This window comes from Aythya marila (assembly GCF_965140915.1).
Source record: "Aythya marila genome assembly, chromosome: 1".
In the NCBI taxonomy this organism is placed as follows: Eukaryota; Metazoa; Chordata; class Aves; order Anseriformes; family Anatidae; genus Aythya; species Aythya marila.
In genome coordinates this window covers 93,491,533-93,509,646 of record NC_139042.1, presented here as the reverse complement: position 1 = coordinate 93,509,646, position 18,114 = coordinate 93,491,533, and the positions used below count along the sequence as shown (strand labels likewise).

The following is an 18,114-nucleotide window of genomic DNA, read 5'->3' as shown; positions in this document are numbered from 1 at the left end:
TTGTTGTAATCCTAGCTTGTGGCTAGGAGTAAAAAAGTGAAAGGTTTTCCCAGAGTAAAGTCCCAGACAAACTGGGATTATTTATTTATTTATTTTAAATTTCAGGTCAATTCATCGTTGTCTTTTGTTAGCCTGCTTTACTGGTGCTTCATAGGAACTGAAATCTAAATGTCTCTGACCCAATTTTCCCCTATGTCCTTTCAGCATCTCCCATTGAACCTTGTGACTTTAGGACTGTGAAGTGTTTTCCTGTGTCCTAAGTGTTCTTCATGGTAGAAAGTCTCCTGGTGGGCTAAAATCAATTAACAGAGTTTAGACCTGCTACCAAGCTGATCTGATTTAATGTCAGGGCTACTGAGCAGCTGATCTCTGAGTCAGGAAGCTCCTTTGCAGTGCTACACACTACAACTCCACATTGCTAAAAATATCTTCTTAAGTGTTGAGTGCAAATGTTCTGAAAAACAAGGGGCAGGGAGGTCACAACATCCTGCAAGCTGAAAGTGGTTAGCTGAAATATCTATGAACAGAAAGCAAAGACCTGCACATAGGCCTGTCATTAACCTTTTGACACAATTCATCGTGAAGAGATTTCAGGTGAAGAATACTTAGCCATGATATTTCTCAGGAGCTCTAGTGCAGATCAGCTATTGAAGTTCAAACAAACTGAAAATTTTCTTGACTGAAAGAAGATGTAACTCAAAGACTTCTACAAAGTTTGCAAAGGCTTTAGCTTAAGACAACTAATGCTTCTAACTCATTTGTAGCATTTTGTATCCTAGAACATTCATAGGAGTATTCTTAGATCTTAAAAGAACCATCCTTCTATCTGCTTTACCCTAAGGGCAGTTGTGACCTTTAGAAGCTGGAAGGAGCTAATCTCATATCACAGAAGGAATCAATGGTAGAGGAAGGATTAGTACTCTAAAGCAAATGCTGGCCAGAAAGTTTCCAATGGCATGGTTTTTGTGAAAGAAAAAAAAATAAAAATCACTGTCTATGAAAGCAAAAAGATTCTGTAGGAATTATTGTTTGAACGTACTGCTTTCTTGGCAGACATCATTTTCCAGCTCTGAAGCACCTTTAAGGCTACAGTTTATCAAAGAATGAATGGGAAGCTGGGACTCTGTAGGGACATATTTTGTTTTAGAAGCACTGAAAAAGCTCTTCCATAAAACCCTTTATGTGGGAATACACCAGTTTCAGTCTACTTAATGATAATAAGGATGATCTTATCATTTTAGTTCTGCATCAAATATAACAAATTCAGAAAACTTGAAAACTGAAATTTGCTTTTCTAGTCATGTCTTCCCCTCTCAATGCTGTGGCTATTATTTGAGATCATATTGCCTCTCTGAGGCACAATAAAGTCCTGGCAAGGCATGCTTGACAAATAAAACCATCAATGCCATAAATGAAAAATTTTCAAGCTGACCAAAAGCAGTGGCCCAGGAAATTTAATGCTGCAACCATTTTTATTGTTTCATTTTCTCACTTTTAAAGATGCCATGGAGTAACACAAAATCAAAATGGCATGCAGGTCACAACATACGAAAACAAGCTACGTAGACAAAAATCAGAGTCTGACAACATTTCAGATCAGGTCATTGTAAGAATATGTTTGATTGCAGTTTTATCAGTGGGAGTTTGAGGTTCCAGAATTGCATTTGCAGATCATCGCAGTTTAAGATATGTCTTAAGACTATCCCAGCCATATAAATGTAACAACAGCTGTGAATATTAAAAAAAAAAAAAAAAAAAAAAAGGATAACTGAAAGTTATGTCTCCAGTAGAAAGAAATTGGAAAGGAAAGAAGATAAGCTAAGTAAAATGGAAATAAGTTAGCCCATAATATTTGAAGAAGTTATTGACATTTACTGCTTAATAAAACAGGTTCCCAGCAAGATCTGTCAGCATTTGTATTGGAAGTACTTGGATCTTCTTTTCCTATAGGCCTCAGGAGTTGAGAAAAAAAAAATCTCAATTTTTTTTGGAGTTTCTGAAATAATATGAGGGCCCTGTGGCAGCTTATCAAAATGATACATCCCCTCATGTTTTCAGTGTGGTGAGTGTTATTCGTGAAAGGACAGCTACAAGAGCATGTGTTCGTTATCTGCAAGAACTGATGGTTAGCAAGTGCAAAGACTGTGGTAGCATTAGAAGATGGGAAAGGTGCAGAGGTTTAAGCCCTGACAGATACATAGCCTACACTTCTGGCTGGGAACGGGCCTTGTCGCCTGCTCTTCCATGAACCATAGCAGGGGATTCTCCTGGAGAATGCTGGTTTTCCCAGCTCTGTGGCCGGGAAATGTGTTAACAATACAGAGTTATGAATTGTTAGCAATTTGGTGCTGTAGCTGGGCAATTATCTGTTCTTGTTTGAACTTGCTCACTAGCCCTGTTGTTTAATTTAACAGTACAGATGTAGCAAAGTGATTGCACAATGCAGCACAATATCTCTGGCAACATGACAACATATTACACTGAACGTCTCCAGAAAAGCTCTGGCAATTCACACTAGAACAATTCAAGAGATCGCCATCTGGAGCCATCTGTGCTGCTGTTTTGCCAGAAATACCACCATTCCCCACTACAGTCAGCAGAAGCACACATGTGCCACCATCACTTTCAATAAATACAGCAGGATATGAGCTGAAGTGAATGACAAATTGGCGTGTTTGCTCTCACCCTCTTGTTCTGGATTATGCAAGAGTGGGCAGTAACCCTTGGCAAAAAGGCAGGATGCAACAATTCCTCCATCCCCTGTGCCCTGCTGCTGAGCATGACAGAGCCATCTGTCACACCCATTAGTTTCACTCTTCCCTGTCTGTAAATAGGGATAATAGCACTGCCATCGTTTGCCCTCAGAGGGTATTGTCCGGAGGCTTTCCCAGAAGACAAGCTAGTTAGCTGCTCCATTGTGTCACATAACAGGTTTTGAGCTGTGTCACAAGGACATTGCATGGAATGGCAATGAGGCAAGTCACCGTAATAAATTGCTGCAGGAACCAATTGTATAGACGACAAAAATCTTGTGGAAGAGATGCATGAAATACTAGCAAGTGCTCCTGTGAGCACTGGAAGTAATGACACCTGGTGTCTTATGGTTATGTGTCTGATGGTCGATTGATTTTGGTGCTGGAGATCTTCCTCAGTGAGGACAAATAAACAATTCCTCTTTTCTGCCTGGCAGCCTAGTGTCATGAAATCTATAGGCATTTTACATCTTTGAGACAGTTACCCCTCTCAGACCACAGCTAACCAGATTTAAAAAGGATTTTGTGTAAAAAAAAAAAAAACAAAAACAAACAAACAAAACAAAACAAAACAAAACAAAAAAAAAGCAGACAGACAGAGAGACATAAGCAAAAGCATCATACAAGAAGTCAGAATAAAAACAGTACCTTGGACATGTAACTAAAGAGATATACTTACTGCCATCATAATTAAGCGTTGCAAATTTGGCTTGTTTCTCTGCACAGCCAGCACTGTTGCATACTCTCATTTGCAGTTCATACCAGGTTGCCTCCTGGAGGTCATACAGTATGTAGGACTTTGACAAGGATGTCCGCTGAGCAGTTGTCCATACTGTTGTTCCAAACGGACGGTACTCCAGGGTGAAGGAGGTGATGGGGCAGCCACCATCATTCCAGCCTATCAGGTTCAGCCTCACTCTTGTGGTATTGATACTAGCAAAGAGTTCTTGTTCCTTCGAAAATTGTGGCTCTGGACGTAATGATATATTTCAAGTGAAACACTTGAGTATTACAGATAGAGGGCTCTCAAAAAAAATAATATTAAAATATATTATTTCTGGTACAGTTCTAGCTGTACCAGACTCAATATCTATATATTCAATTCTTTCCCTGCTACCTCCTTCCCCCCCTCCCCTTGCCTTCTTCTCACACTATGCACCAGACTCAAAAACCTAGATTTTCAAATCCATATGTGAAAAATATCCATATGTCTCTGTATGGACCTGACTTCTTTGTTTGCACTTATTGGCAAAAGTCAGCTTGTGAATCTAGGGCAGAAACTTCATATCATTAAATGCTTCTGTTTACTGCCTTGCAAAAAAAAAGAAAAGGAAAAGATATTTCCATTCAGAAAGGGGTTGGCAGGTTGGCATTTCTACATACTGGTCTTGCTTTGGGATCTAATGTTGGTTTCAGATGATATATAAAGTTTTTTGACAATTCCATGTAGTAGGGGTATACTGACAGTTAAAGTGGCACTTTAGAACTGAAATAATAACAGTAGGTGGACAAAACAGGTCATAAGCAAATGTTATTTACATTAAGATTATTGTAGAGTACTTAAAAGTATTATTCTGCTAACTGCTTAGCAGAAAAAACATTTTTACTTTTGGAAACTACAACAAAGCTAATAAAAATCATCTATAATATGATGTTTTATCCCATGTCATAGCAGCATCTTATCCTATGAGGCCTTTTTTATTTTTGCCTTTCTTGATGATGTTCCAAAATATATACTCACGTCTACAGGAATCTAAAAGAAATTGGTGATTCCTGCTGTGGATTTTGATTTATTTTGGTTGGCTTTGTTAATGGCTTTAGATAGAGATGCTTCTTCATCATTCACATGAACAAGAATGATTTTAATATTCTAAATCACACAATACTTTGTTCAGTCTGTAAATGTAACACAGGTACTAATATCAAATCCCAGAGAAATTCAAAAGGGTGAGAAATCTGCTTTCTCATGAACTACTTGCATGTTACCTGTACCATGCATAAATCTCTCCTCATTTCAGTCAAAGAAATCTAGAACATCCATCGTCTTGTTCTCTACATGTCACTTTCTTTAAAGTCAGTGGATCATTTTCCCTGGCCACCAATAATCTCAGCATGTACAGAGGTGATCTGCTGCCTCTCCTGAGCTTCAGCAAACGATACCAGTTACATCTACTGCATACCAGGTCTTCCTTATGCCATTGAGTGTCAAATAAAATTTTCCACCTTGCTGTGACACTCTAGAGATCTGCAACAGCACAGGTGTGATGAATAGTATGTAGGAGAGACATACCTATCACTGTAAACTGACCTTATTATGAAACAACTCTCAAATCAGAGAGTCATAACCAGTGTGAAGAGGTGCAAGATGGGGTTATATTCAGGGCATTATGCAAAACTACTCCACTCCTTGGACTTCATCTTTAACTGTGTGTGTGCCAAATTTGTTCATAATTGTGAGACATATTCATGTAGAACTATCCTCAGCAACTTGGACCATGGGACCCACTGCTCAGTTACTTGAAAACTCCATAAATTTTAGTTGTTTTGCCTTGCAGAACTTTATGCAAACTTCTCCTTTATTTTTGGCACCTATTCTGTTCAAAGGGTGTTTGCTACTTGCATAGTTCTTGCAATATTAGCTCAGAGCAGAAATAAGACATTGGTTCCACTTGCACTGCATATAAACGTACTCTCCTCTTACTTCAGCACCCAGACAAATAACATCCTGAATTTTTACATCAGTACAGGAAACAATTTCCTCTTGGAAATTGCTATAGCCTGTGATAGCAGCGATACTGACTTCCCAAGTATCTATCAACCCATTTTTGAACAAAATTGTAACTGATATAAAGAAAAAATATGAGCTGATACACATGTTGAGTCTCACAGAGACAGCCATTTCTGTCATAACACTGACAAAATGGACACAATTGGAAATGTTTCCAAACCCAATATTAAAATATCCAAACCCATCATCTAATCGAACTGAGATCTAAAGTACAATGCAAAAGCTTTAGGTGGGCAAAGGGGGATGCAAATTAACATACCTTTTCCAAGTGTTTTGGCCTCTATGATCTCACTGATGCGTCCTGGCCCCACTCCATTCTGCGCAGTTAGAGTAAACTTGTACCAAGTGCCACATTTCAATGTTTCTAAACGGTAGGACCTCTCACTAGGGCTAATGGGAAAACTGCCCCACTGCTCACTGTTATCTTCTGAATACTGCAAAATATAACCTGCAGGCAAGGCACAAATGGTAATGATAAACCTGACATGAATCACAAATTCTGAAGATAATACAACAAATAATTTCAAAGACGTCATGAAGCTAAAAAAGTCCTGCGCACAGGGAGACATACAGCTCTCCCCTGACTAAAAGACATCAAGCAATACATACATTGCCTTCCGTTAAAAGAGCTTGAATATCATTTTAATGATAGATTCAAAGGGAAAAGAAAGGGATAGGCATTTCTAAATACCCTTAAATCAGCAATAAAGACCAGATGATGAACCTGGACCCTCAAAAAATGAATGGTTAGAGATTACATGTCTAGAAAATCAGAGAGTGTAACTGTCATAACAGATGAGGATACACTGGAAGGAAGTGATTAAATCTGTGATTAAAACACCACAAGAGAAACTGCAATTTGCTGAAAGCTGTTATCACTATGATGGTGCACATTAAAAACTGACAGCAATACAGATTGCTTTGTTTTTCTTTTTTTTTTTTTATTTTTTTGAGCCAATCATAATTATATACTAATCCTGTCAACATATGACAATTTATGAAGAAGTTGCAATTAACCTGAATTGTATTACCTCGGATAGAACTGCCACCATTGTCTCCAGGTATCCAGGAAAGAGTGATGGAGGAAGATGTAGTTTTGGACACAGTCAGTCTTGGCTGGTCTGGTGGAACTGGATGGGAAATAGTTAAAAATAGAAAATAGATTCAAATTATTAGATGTGATCTTAATCCCACCTAACAGTCATTTATCAAATAACTGTTTTGAGTTGAAAAAAAATGCAAATTATTTCTGTCAAAGTGTCTATTTGGCTGACATCCTTGGTTAAGACAAGAGCAGACAGGCTCTCATTTATGTTTAAATTTTTTACACAGTTTTGTCTTTCAGTTCTTAACCCTTGATTTTCTGATATGAAAATTTGCAGCTAATTAAAACACAAATAACATCTGAGCATTTGTTCAAATTTTGCCTTAGTGTGAATAAGATCATCTCCTGAGTAGTAAATTCTTGGTATGCAAATTCATATGCTCTTTTCTGACATTACTGTTAATGTGTACTCCTGTATTGTCATTACTTTTCACATATCAACAATGTTAGGAAAAATTTATTTACTTCAGGAAAAAAATATATACAATGATGGTGGTAAAACACTGGAACAGGCTTCCTAGAGAAGTGGTTGATGTTGCATGTCTGCCAGTGTTCAAGAGGCAATTGGATAATTTCACAGAATCACAGAATTTCTAGGTTGGAAGAGACCTCAAGATCATTGAGTCCAGCCTCTGACCTAACACTAACAGTCCCCACTAAACAATATCCCTAAGCTCTACATCTAAACGGCTTTTAAAGACCTTCAGGGATGGTGACTCCACCACTTCCCTGGGCAGCCTGTTCCAATGCCTAACAACCCTTTCGGTAAAGAAGTTCTTCCTAACATCCAACCTAAAACTCCTCTGGTGCAACTTTAGCCCATTCCCTCTCGTCCTGTCACCAGGCACGTGGGAGAATAGACCAACCCCCACCTCGCTACAGCCTCCTTTAAGGTATCTGTAGAGAGCGATAAGGTCGCCCCTGAGCCTCCTCTTCTCCAGGCTGAACAAGCCCAGCTCCCTCAGCCGCTCCTCGTAGGACTTGTTCTCCAGGCCCCTCACCAGCTTCATCGCCCGTCTCTGGACCCACTCAAGCACCTCAATAATGATGCCCTCATTAATATGGTTAGCCCTGAAATGGTCAGGCAGTTGGACTAGAGGGTCTTTAAAGGTCTATTCCAACCGAACTATTCTATTCTATTCCAATAAATACATTATATAAATTTCAACATGGATATGAAAAGAAGTTGGCAATATGTACCAGTTGACCTTATCCTGACATTTCATAGAATCATAGAATCATAGAATATCCTGAGTTGGAAGGGACCCTTAAGGATCATCAAGTCCAACTCTTGACACCGCACAGGTCTACCCAAAAGTTCAGACCATGTGCCTAAGCTCACAGTCCAATCTCTTCTTAAATTCAGACAGGCTCGGTGCAGTGACCACTTCCCTGGGGAGCCTGTTCCAGTGTGCAACCACCCTCTCTGTGAAGAACCCCCTCCTGGCGTCCAGACTAAATTTCCCCTGCCTCAGCTTAACCCCGGTCCCACGGGTCCTGTCACTATTGTTAATGGAGAAAAGGTCTCCTGCCTCTCGACACCCCCTTACGAGGAAGTTGTAGACTGTGATGAGGTCTCCCCTCAGCCTCCTCTTCTCCAGGCTGAACAGGCCCAGTGACCTCAGCCGTTCTTCGTACGTCTTCCCCTCAAGGCCTTTCACCATCTTCGTAGCCCTCCTCTGGACACTTTCCAACAGTTTCATGTCCTTTTTATACTGTGGTGCCCAGAACTGCACACAGTACTCGAGGTGAGGCCGCACCAGCGCAGAGTAGAGTGGGACAATCACCTCCCTTGACCTACTAGCGATGCCGTGCTTGATGCACCCCAGGACACGGTTGGCCCTCCTGGCTGCCAGGGCACACTGCTGGCTCATATTCAACTTGCTGTCTACCACGACCCCAGATCCCTCTCTTCTAGGCTGCTCTCCAGAGTCTCATCGCCCAATCTGTACATGCAGCCAGGGTTTCCCATTCCCAGGTGCAGGACCTGGGACGGGGAATTTAAAATTTCATTTTAAATGTTTCCTCATATTTTCCATCAGAAAAATTCTGCTCTTGGATAATGAAGTTTTTGCTCCCAGTGTAAGTACAGAGGTAAACTTCTGTTGACAGCTTCTTAAAAGCTAAAGACAAGATTTTCCTCTCTTTCCGAATTTTGTAATTTTTAAATAAATACATCTACTTTTTATTGGAAGAAGACATAAGGTCATACCTTCTTGGTAAATAACATGAAAATAACTGAATGCAAACAGTTGTCAATCCAACGTCCAAATCTTGTATGCAGACTTAACTGCAAGTTTGTTAATCATTCCATCAAAAGCAAAACATCTACCATAAAAGAAAATACTGATATCTGAGTCAAAATGACATGCATAATACTTTCTTCATTAATTTGGAAGAATGAAATTTTTATTAACATAGATTAGTACTAATATTTTATGTATACCCGCTAACACACATACCTATGTATTACAATCACATAGCAGTTAATAGCTGTGATAACAATTACAAGATAGATTCTTACCTTGTACCTGCAAATTCAAAATTATTTCATCTGATCCCCAGTTGTTACTGGCCACACAGCTGTAGTATCCAGAGTCTTCTGCTTTCACAGTACGGATGACAAAGCTGCCATTGCTAAAGATGCTTCTTCGCCCATCAATCATCACTAGACTGGGTGTCCCGTTACTACCTCACAGGAAACAAAATGCATACATTAAAGAAGTTACAAAATTACTCAGAATTGGATGTTTTTGAAGCAACTAAGAATGAAAAGAAAATTTGGATGGGTATGGGGTGGTGGGAGGTCCTCCTTTATAAAGATAACAAAGGAGTACTTTCTGCTGGGAAACACCTGCCATTCACTTAAAGAACTCATTTCTTCTATCTGCTCTTTCATAAAATGTAACAATAAAAGGCTGTTCCTGGCTACAAAGTACATCATTATATATATATGTATATAAAAAAAAAGGTTATGTGTATCAATCCAAAAGATGGCATCAGAGCACTGCAGTATCACTGCTTACACAGTGCTTGGATGAAAATTATTGTCCATGTGTGTTTCCATGTGTGACTCTGTCAAACTGTGAGACTACAGATCAAAACAAAATAAGGGAAAACAAGAAATGTGCAAGGCTCATGTTTATACACTGTTTATACACTCCACAGTGTGATTGAAATGTATCAGACATTTTTTTTCTGAGATTGAAATGCTACTGTGGCCCTAAAGTTAAAAGAGAAAGGTCATCTAGATTTAACATTTTCATTTAACTTTTGCCCCTTCTTCATAACTTTTCTTCTCTTTTTGATACCTTCTAATCACCACATCCAATCACTTTTAGTTCAAGGAATTTTTGAACTTCTGCTCTACTGTGACTGTATGCAGTCCCCACAAATGACCCTTTTCTTATCTTCTAATCCTTCTCTGTCATGAAGCATTGACATCTTCAGGATTTTAGGCACATGGACTTTACTTGAGTAATACATTTAGTTGCTGGTTACCTATCCTTCATCCATTTGACTGTTGGAGCTGGGTCTCCAACAGCTTTGCAAGGGAGGACAATGTCCTTCATCCAGGGAGTTGTCACCGTGCCACTGAACGTCAAAATTCTGGCAGGAGCTGAGCAAGAGAGAGTGAGAAGACTGAAATGAGGTGCTTATTCATTCATACAGTCATTTGAAGGGAAACACACACACGAAGAACTAAACCTTGAAACACAAACCCATCTCTTTCAAAGCCATGCTTTTAGGTAACTTACTCCACTTAATTCATAATAACAGCTACTTACTTAAGAACAAATGCTGCAGTTTTAGTATCTGGAAGACAAATAACTAGCAGAGAAACGAAAAGGAAGACTGGAAGAGTGCTTGTAGAACAAAAGAGTAAAACTGGTTATTGATCATCTTTGCTGATCTTTGTCTGCTTTGTAGTAAATATTATGGATGAAAATTATGTGAAATGGCTGCTTCTCTCCAAAATTCCAGCAGGAAGGGTCTGCAATTGACAGGTATCTTACCAAAGCTAAATTACTGATCCATGACATTTGTTATAATAAGTCTTGGCTTCATTTAAACTATGAGAAAACCAATGCTTATACTCCTGAGGAGAAAGTTGTACGTACTCTCAATTTCTCTGTCAGGTTTAGGTTACTGGGATTAGTTCTTAATTACTAAACTACGCTTTCATTGGCTCAGGAGCTATCTTTGTTTTAACTTGCCTCTCCTATGAAAGAGGTAATTTCTGAAAAGCTCTTTCCATGTCTCAGTTATAATTCTGTGATCATAATTTTTCTTGTTAACTCTCTCTCTCTCTCTTTTTCTTTTCTTATTTTTTTTTGTTTTTAAACTGGTGATTCTGGTTACCTACAATAAACATACTTCTCTCAACTCTTTGTAGAAATGGACCATATCAAGCTCTTCAGAAATATACTTTGCTGTCTGCTGTCCAAACTGGTCTTTATTCTTGAAAAATAGATTTTTCACCATGGATGAGATGATTTATGCAATTATGTAGTCCAGTATATTTTTTATCCCTAGCAACAGGGTGGTGTTAGTCAACATTTGAGACTAAAACTACAGATAACTTCTTTTTCCAACAGTAATCATACTGTTTAATGGGGTGGCATAAGCGTGATTCCACAGAAGAAATTCAAACTGGGTTGGTAGTTTTTTTCCAGGTCAGTTAAAGGCAAGATGGCTTATTGCCACCGCTTTGGTCAGGGAGTGGAGCCAGAAAGGAGTATTCAGCACTTTTTGCAATGACAAGTTGAAGCCATTCTGGCAGCTGAGAATTACCAGAAATGAACATGGCTGATTTTAGAACAGCTTATACAGAGCTCCGAAATACTGGATTGAATACACAGAGAAGCTTTTAGGTGCCTTAGAGAAGTTCATTCAAGTGTGTAGATATATCCTCAGAGTAATATAAACAAACATACTATGTGTTTAAATAAACAAACAAACTAACAAAAATTTGGGTTTACTAAGTTTGTATTAGAACTCAAAAGACAACCACAAATTAATATTTCTGTATTATTATCTGTCAGGTATTTCTGTAGAGGCTAAGCTATACAACAACACTGACTTCAAATGTGGAAATAAGAGTGGCTTCTTTTTGGAAAATGTTCTATGAAAGAACCTATGAAAAATGTAGAGATAATTACATATTTTTAGCTTATGACCTTGAGACTAAAGGAGCTCAAGACACGTCAACAGAAGTTTCTCTTCCCTGTTTTCTGAGAAAGCACAGATTCTAATACAGTGCCTGGAAATATTACTTTCTTTTTTATTCACTGAGAAAGCTCAATTTATTTTAATGCCAAGTTCTAGTGAGAATTTATATTTTAAATATATTTCCCAATTGCCCTATTGGCTCCAGAATTCAAACTTTTTTTTTTTTTTTCTTTAAACATGACATTTTCCCATGAACTTTAAGATGGACAGGCTTGTTACAACAGCTACTGAATTAAGCAAAATAAACCTTCATATGTTAACTTGTTAATACACCTCAAAGAGTATATGTGAAGTCCACAAACATGAACAGACACTTAAATCAGTTCTGCTCATGTCACCTTTCAGGTCAGCTAAACATATAAACAAAGTATCACCTGTGTAGTTTCAGTCTATAACATACATAAACGCTAAAGTTGTGTTAAGTTTCAGTGAGATTTATTACTCAAAAATGACACTTGATAGAAACTGAATTCTTTTTGGACTTTAAACATACATTTCAAAGACACATACTGAATACAGATACTTAAAATACTGTATTTTTAATCCTGATCTACTTTAATCATCCACATTGATCAGACCTTGCATTTAATAATCCTTTATGCACCAACTGGAAAAATGCTAGCTAGCATCAAATATAACTGTGATTTTTCATCTCAATGGGTTTTTATCCTCTACTAATAATATTAAAAAAAAAAAAATCTTGCATAATGGAGCAAACCTTTTAGAGTGAAGGGAAATTACTTCAATGGGCTGCAGTGGGATTTGAGATATTTGTAAAAAGAAATGATTTCACAGATTATACGACCAGTTTGGACAGTATAGCCTATGTTCTCTTCAAGCCTTGTGGAAGATTAAGTTTCCCAAGAGATATTTCTTTGGTCACAATTTTAACTGAAAACATAATAGCTTTTTAAAGATTTAGTGTAACAGAAAAAGTCCAGGTTAGGTGTTGCCACAATGCTACTTTCCAAGCTGCCAAATACTGGTATGTCCACTCCTGGCATTACAGGAGCTGAACAGACAGACCTGGCTCCCTCCTGGCTGCTCTGATGGTTAGCCTCAGAGAAGGGTGTTTCTGCTTGTGCTACCTCAAGGAGGTGATACACCTGAATAATGCTAAGACAATGAATGGTCATTAAGTATAATGAAATAGACTTGCTTTGCACTGTGGCACTCCTAAAGATATATCTTCTAGAAAAGATTTACAAAGGCCTATACTACCACAAGCCATGGGCTAATTAGCTACTGAAACTGAAAAATGCTCATTCTACCCAAAGACTGCATATGTGATAAGAAATGTTGATGCCACTGAAATTAGTGTTACAAGGCTCATTTTTCTTCAGTGACGTTAGGTTTTTGTTGCAGGAGATGTCTAATGGCACTCGAGCAATCTTAAAAAGCAGCAGGAGATGCTGTCAGCAATGACTGCCTACAAAACGCATCTGGCCCGCTCCTAGTAACTCTAGGGCATTCTGAACACTGGTGGTCAGAAACTCGAATTCCTGTTCCATGCAGGCATTCCCTCTGCACCATGAAGTCTGAAATCTCATTTAAAATGAGATATTAATCCTTTTCTCCCTATCTTCTCCACCTCTCCAGCAGTGTTTCTCAAAATATTCAGCTATTTCTAACTGCTGCCACTTTAGAACAAAGCATGTATAATGCAGGAATCCTGCTGAAGCCTTCAGCATGACTTGGCACCATTATTACCAAACTTTTTTTTTTTTTTTATATTCATTTATTTTTAGTAGTTAACAGTGAATACTTCATTAAGTCATAGGTTTGGTGCTATATCTCTAGAACACATTTCTGTTGTAGTTCTGATTTTCAATATCCTGTGTGTTTCACTGCATTGTGATGTGCAGAAGTAATACAAACTTCACAGCAGCATAGGACAGTGGTAGGATTGCAGATCATAACTCAGAAGCGCACATTACAAAGCATAGAGGACTATTTTTGTGAAAATAGCCACAGCTTCTTATGCATTATCTATTTCTTTCATGCACTGAGTGCTTTTAACGAGGTGGTAAAACAACATGAAAATTCTTAATTTCAATTTTATTTATAGCTTAACTTCTAGTAATGTTCTGAGACTGCTAACAGGTACACAAACAATAGAAAACTAGTAACAAAATAAATGCCTAGTGAAGTTCATCTGACAGTAATAGGTTTGGAATATTAAGATGTATTCATAAGGTTGAAATACCTTGAGTCTCATAGAACTCTCCCTTTTGAGCCAAGAGAACGTTGTGTAGCATGTAGGCAATTCAGCTGTAGGCCTTGCCTTGTTGCTATCAAAGCTACGCAAATACCTACCCACCAGCCTGACCTTGGATGGCATGACATTGGATTAGGACCATGTCTGTTCATACATTGTACTGGGTCTGGCTGGAATGTTAACCTTCCCAGCAGCAGCCCATACAGTGCCGTACTCTGCACTTGTAGCTGGAACAGCAGTGTTGTCACACCAGTGTTGTGTCTACTGCTGAGCAGCAGCGGCACAGCATCGGGCCTTTCTCTAACCCTCGTAGGGGGTGGGCAAACAGTGAGGAGAGAAACATCACTAGGGCAGCTGACCTAAACCAATCAAAGGGATATTCCATACCATGTGATGTCACACTCAGCAATAAAAGGTGGAAACAGGAAGAAGAGGGGAGGGGTGGCCTCTCGTTGGGAAAACGTTGGTCCTCCTCTTGAACACCGGCTACGTGCATTGAGGCCCTGCTTCAAGGACGTGGTCAATCATCGCTCATTTGTGGGAAGCAGAGAGTCGTTTCTTTCCTCTGCACTTCCATATAGCCTTCATTTATTTTATTTGTTTGTTTTCCTCCCTTCTTTTTATTTTTCCCTTTCCCCTTTCCCTTTTTATTTCCCTTTAGTTAAATTGTTTAGTTCATAATAATCTTTATTTAATCATTATTATTATTTCCCTTTAATTAAATTATCCTTATCTCAACCCGTGAGTTGTTCTTTGCTTTACTTCTCCCCCTCCTCATCTAAAAGAGGGGGAGTGAGAGAGCAGTTGTGGGGTTTAGCTGCCCAGCACGGTAAAACCACCACATACATGTATTTATTTCAAATTATACAGTCATTAATTGAAGATAGAGAGGTACCTTCACTGAAGAGTGAGCTTTCTCATGATAATGAGGTTTTCTGTGTGTTTAGTTGTTTAAATTATGAATTCTATTACCTACTCTAACTGTCGTGGAAGAAGTGTCCATAACTTCTTTGCAAGATGCCATAACATATTTTTTTTCTCTAGAGAACACAACCAGATTTTAAAGGCACGGGGGAACAAGAGCCATGGCAGTTCACTGCAGCTTAATCCAAACAAAAGAGCAATCAGTTAATACCATGGGTTAGGAGTCTCTTTCATTTACTTTCTCAAAGAATATAGTGTGTATTCCTGTACGCTGAATTCTTAAAGAAACAGACTGATAAGGTGTGTATAGTATCATGTCAGTCCTGTATGCAGTTTAAAAACATTAAATACACAAAGCAACATAGACTAGGAGACAAATCTGTTAAACATTAATGCTCAGGTAGTCTACAAGAACAGGAGAAACTTAACATTAAAGTCAGAGATTTCTTCCAAAAGGATTAGATTACTATACATCTAGTTCTGTCATCGTCATGTTGCTGGGAAATGCCATTCTTAATCAACCATGATCAGAAAACAAGAAGAACAAGGTGCGTGCAAGGTTTTCTGTTTTTTATATATATTTGATAGGCTAAAAACACAACTTCCAAGACAACAATGAAGCATAATTTGGGGGGACATAATCTGCTTACATGGAGACTGAACTTTTATCTCTGTAGTTACTTTTCATTTGTTGGGGTTGTATTTGCTTATTTTTGACAGTTAATTACAGAGAATAACAATCTGTTCTGAGACACTAAAGGAAGAAATGTTAACTTGAATTAAGCTTTCATTTAAATTGGACTAGCCATTTCACATCAACCCCCTATCTAGTCATTCTCATTGTTCTCAGAGGGGTTCTTAAGGAGGTTATAATTAAGTTGGCATAATTCAATTCCAAGTTAACTCTCATTAGCTGTCATGATATTATCATTGTTTGGACAGTTACTGTGAAATAAGTGGAGAAAGAAGGAAGCAAACAAGTTCAGAATAATGGTCAGTCAAATGTTCATGAACTGGAGACTTTCCCCTCCCCATATTGCATCCCATTTGCACTTCTTTTGGCAAAATTAGTTTACAACTGCTTCTACAACTGTGATGTGTTACTTGTTTCAGATGTGTTGGGGAGAGAAAGATCTTTAAGGCTATTAACTCTGCCCATCCTTCTTTATGTGTGTGTCCACTGTCCTCATCACTGATAACCATTTCTCCCAACTCTCTAAAAGGCCCAGTGATGCATTCATACAGGAAATCTTGTACACGATATAATAATTTCTAACCTGGCTATATCCAAAGTTCATAAAATCACAATGTATCAGTATTCCTAATGCCCATCAAAATTTCCACAACACATTACAGAAACACAGTCACAGAATCATCTAGGTTGGACGAGACCTCCAGGTTCACCTCGTCCAACCTCTGACCTAACACTAACAAGTCCTCCATTAAACCATATCACTAAGTTATACATCTAAACATCTTTTAAAGACCTCCAGGGATGGTGACTCAACCACTTCCCTGGGCAGCCTATTCCAATGCCTACAGTCTGTCTAAAAGATATTTTCATATAGAGGATAATTCTGGCTTCAACAATATCATGTGCCATAGACAGATAGAAGAGCTAAATATTTATTGCATGAAACCGTAACCTTGTACTTCTCTTTTACCTCCCTGAGTACTCTGACCTGTGTAGAGCCAATGAAAGTGGAAGTGAGAAGTTTCCAAGTCCTACTTGGGGCCAATAGTTCTTGGAGAGCAAACACGCAAACCACCAAAGAAAAGCCACTTTCCTTAAGTTTTCAAAAGAATCACAGAATCACAGAATTTCTAGGTTGGAAGAGACCTCAGGATCATTGAGTCCAACCTCTGACCTAACACTAAGAAGTCCTCCACTAAACCATATCCCTAAGCTCTACATCTAAACGGCTTTTAAAGACCTCCAGGGATGGTGCTCAACCACTACCATGGGCAGCCTGTTCCAATGCCTAACAACCCTTTCAGTAAAGAAGTTCTTCCTAACATCCAACCTAAAACTCCCCTGGTGCAACTTTAGCCCATTCCCCCTCGTCCTGTCACCAGGCGTGTGGGAGAACAGGCCAACCCCCACCTCGCTACAGCCTCCTTTAATGTACCTGTGGAGAGCGATAAGGTCGCCCCTGAGCCTCCTCTTCTCCAGGCTGAACAAGCCCAGCTCCCTCAGCCGCTCCTCATAGGACTTGTTCTCCAGACCCCTCACCAGCTTCGTCGCCCTTCTCTGGACTCTCTCAAGCAACTCGATGTCCTTCTTGTAGCGAGGGGCCCAAAACTGAACACAGTACTAGAGGTGCGGCCTCACCAGAGCTGAGTACAGGGGGACAATCACTTCCCTAGCCCTGCTGGCCACACTACTTCTTATACAAGCCAGGATGCCGTTGGCCTTTTTGGCCACCTGAGCACACTGCTGCCTCATATTCAGCCAACTATCAACCAGTACTCCCAGGTCCTTCTCCGCCAGGCAGCTTTCCAACCACTCATTTCCCAGTCTGTAGCACTGCTTGGGGTTGTTGTGTCCCAAGTTCAGGACCCAGCACTTGGCCTTGTTAAATTTCATACAAATTATTCATCACTTTTTTTTTCAGTCCAAAGCGTGTATTTGTAAGAGAGGTTTTTCCTCTAGCATCATCTAATTAAAATTTTATATCAGAGTATAACTATTAGTTCTAACCTTGACTGGATGCATTCTATTGTCCTTCAAAATAACATCCGTTCCATACTGACTTGCCTATATTGAAGTAAATAATTGCTTTTCCTTAAAGTACCCTTGTCTTCTCATACAAGCACACATCGAAACCTTAGCCCTGCTTCCTTGAGGTGTTTTTCCAATGTTCCTCATCCACCTTTTAAGATCTCAGCTTTGGTGTCACCAATGTTCAAAATGTTGTATGCAATCGTCCTACAAGGAATTCAACAATGGAAAAGCTTCAGACTTTTCAGATCCTTTAGACTTTTCATAACCTTTCAGGTTAACACTGTATAGCTAATAAGAGAAAAGATTTTCTGAAAGAATGTACAGAAACTGCCTGATATCAAAAGAAGCTGAAGGTAAAAGTGACTTGCC

The 18,114-nt window shown here is 38.9% G+C and overlaps 1 protein-coding gene across 1 annotated transcript in view; it reads right to left on the bottom strand.

Moving 5' to 3' along the window:
* DSCAM (DS cell adhesion molecule) overlaps positions 1-18,114 on the bottom strand; it is a gene marked incomplete at both ends in the record, with an annotated part of 475,148 nt that overhangs the window by 43,891 nt on the left and 413,143 nt on the right. Inside the window, 5 exons of the mRNA XM_082772650.1 lie at positions 3,433-3,723; positions 5,801-5,989; positions 6,573-6,671; positions 9,171-9,334; positions 10,148-10,265. Of these exons, the coding sequence (XP_082628776.1) occupies positions 3,433-3,723; positions 5,801-5,989; positions 6,573-6,671; positions 9,171-9,334; positions 10,148-10,265 (861 nt within the window). The remainder of the gene's footprint in view (positions 1-3,432; positions 3,724-5,800; positions 5,990-6,572; positions 6,672-9,170; positions 9,335-10,147; positions 10,266-18,114) is intronic.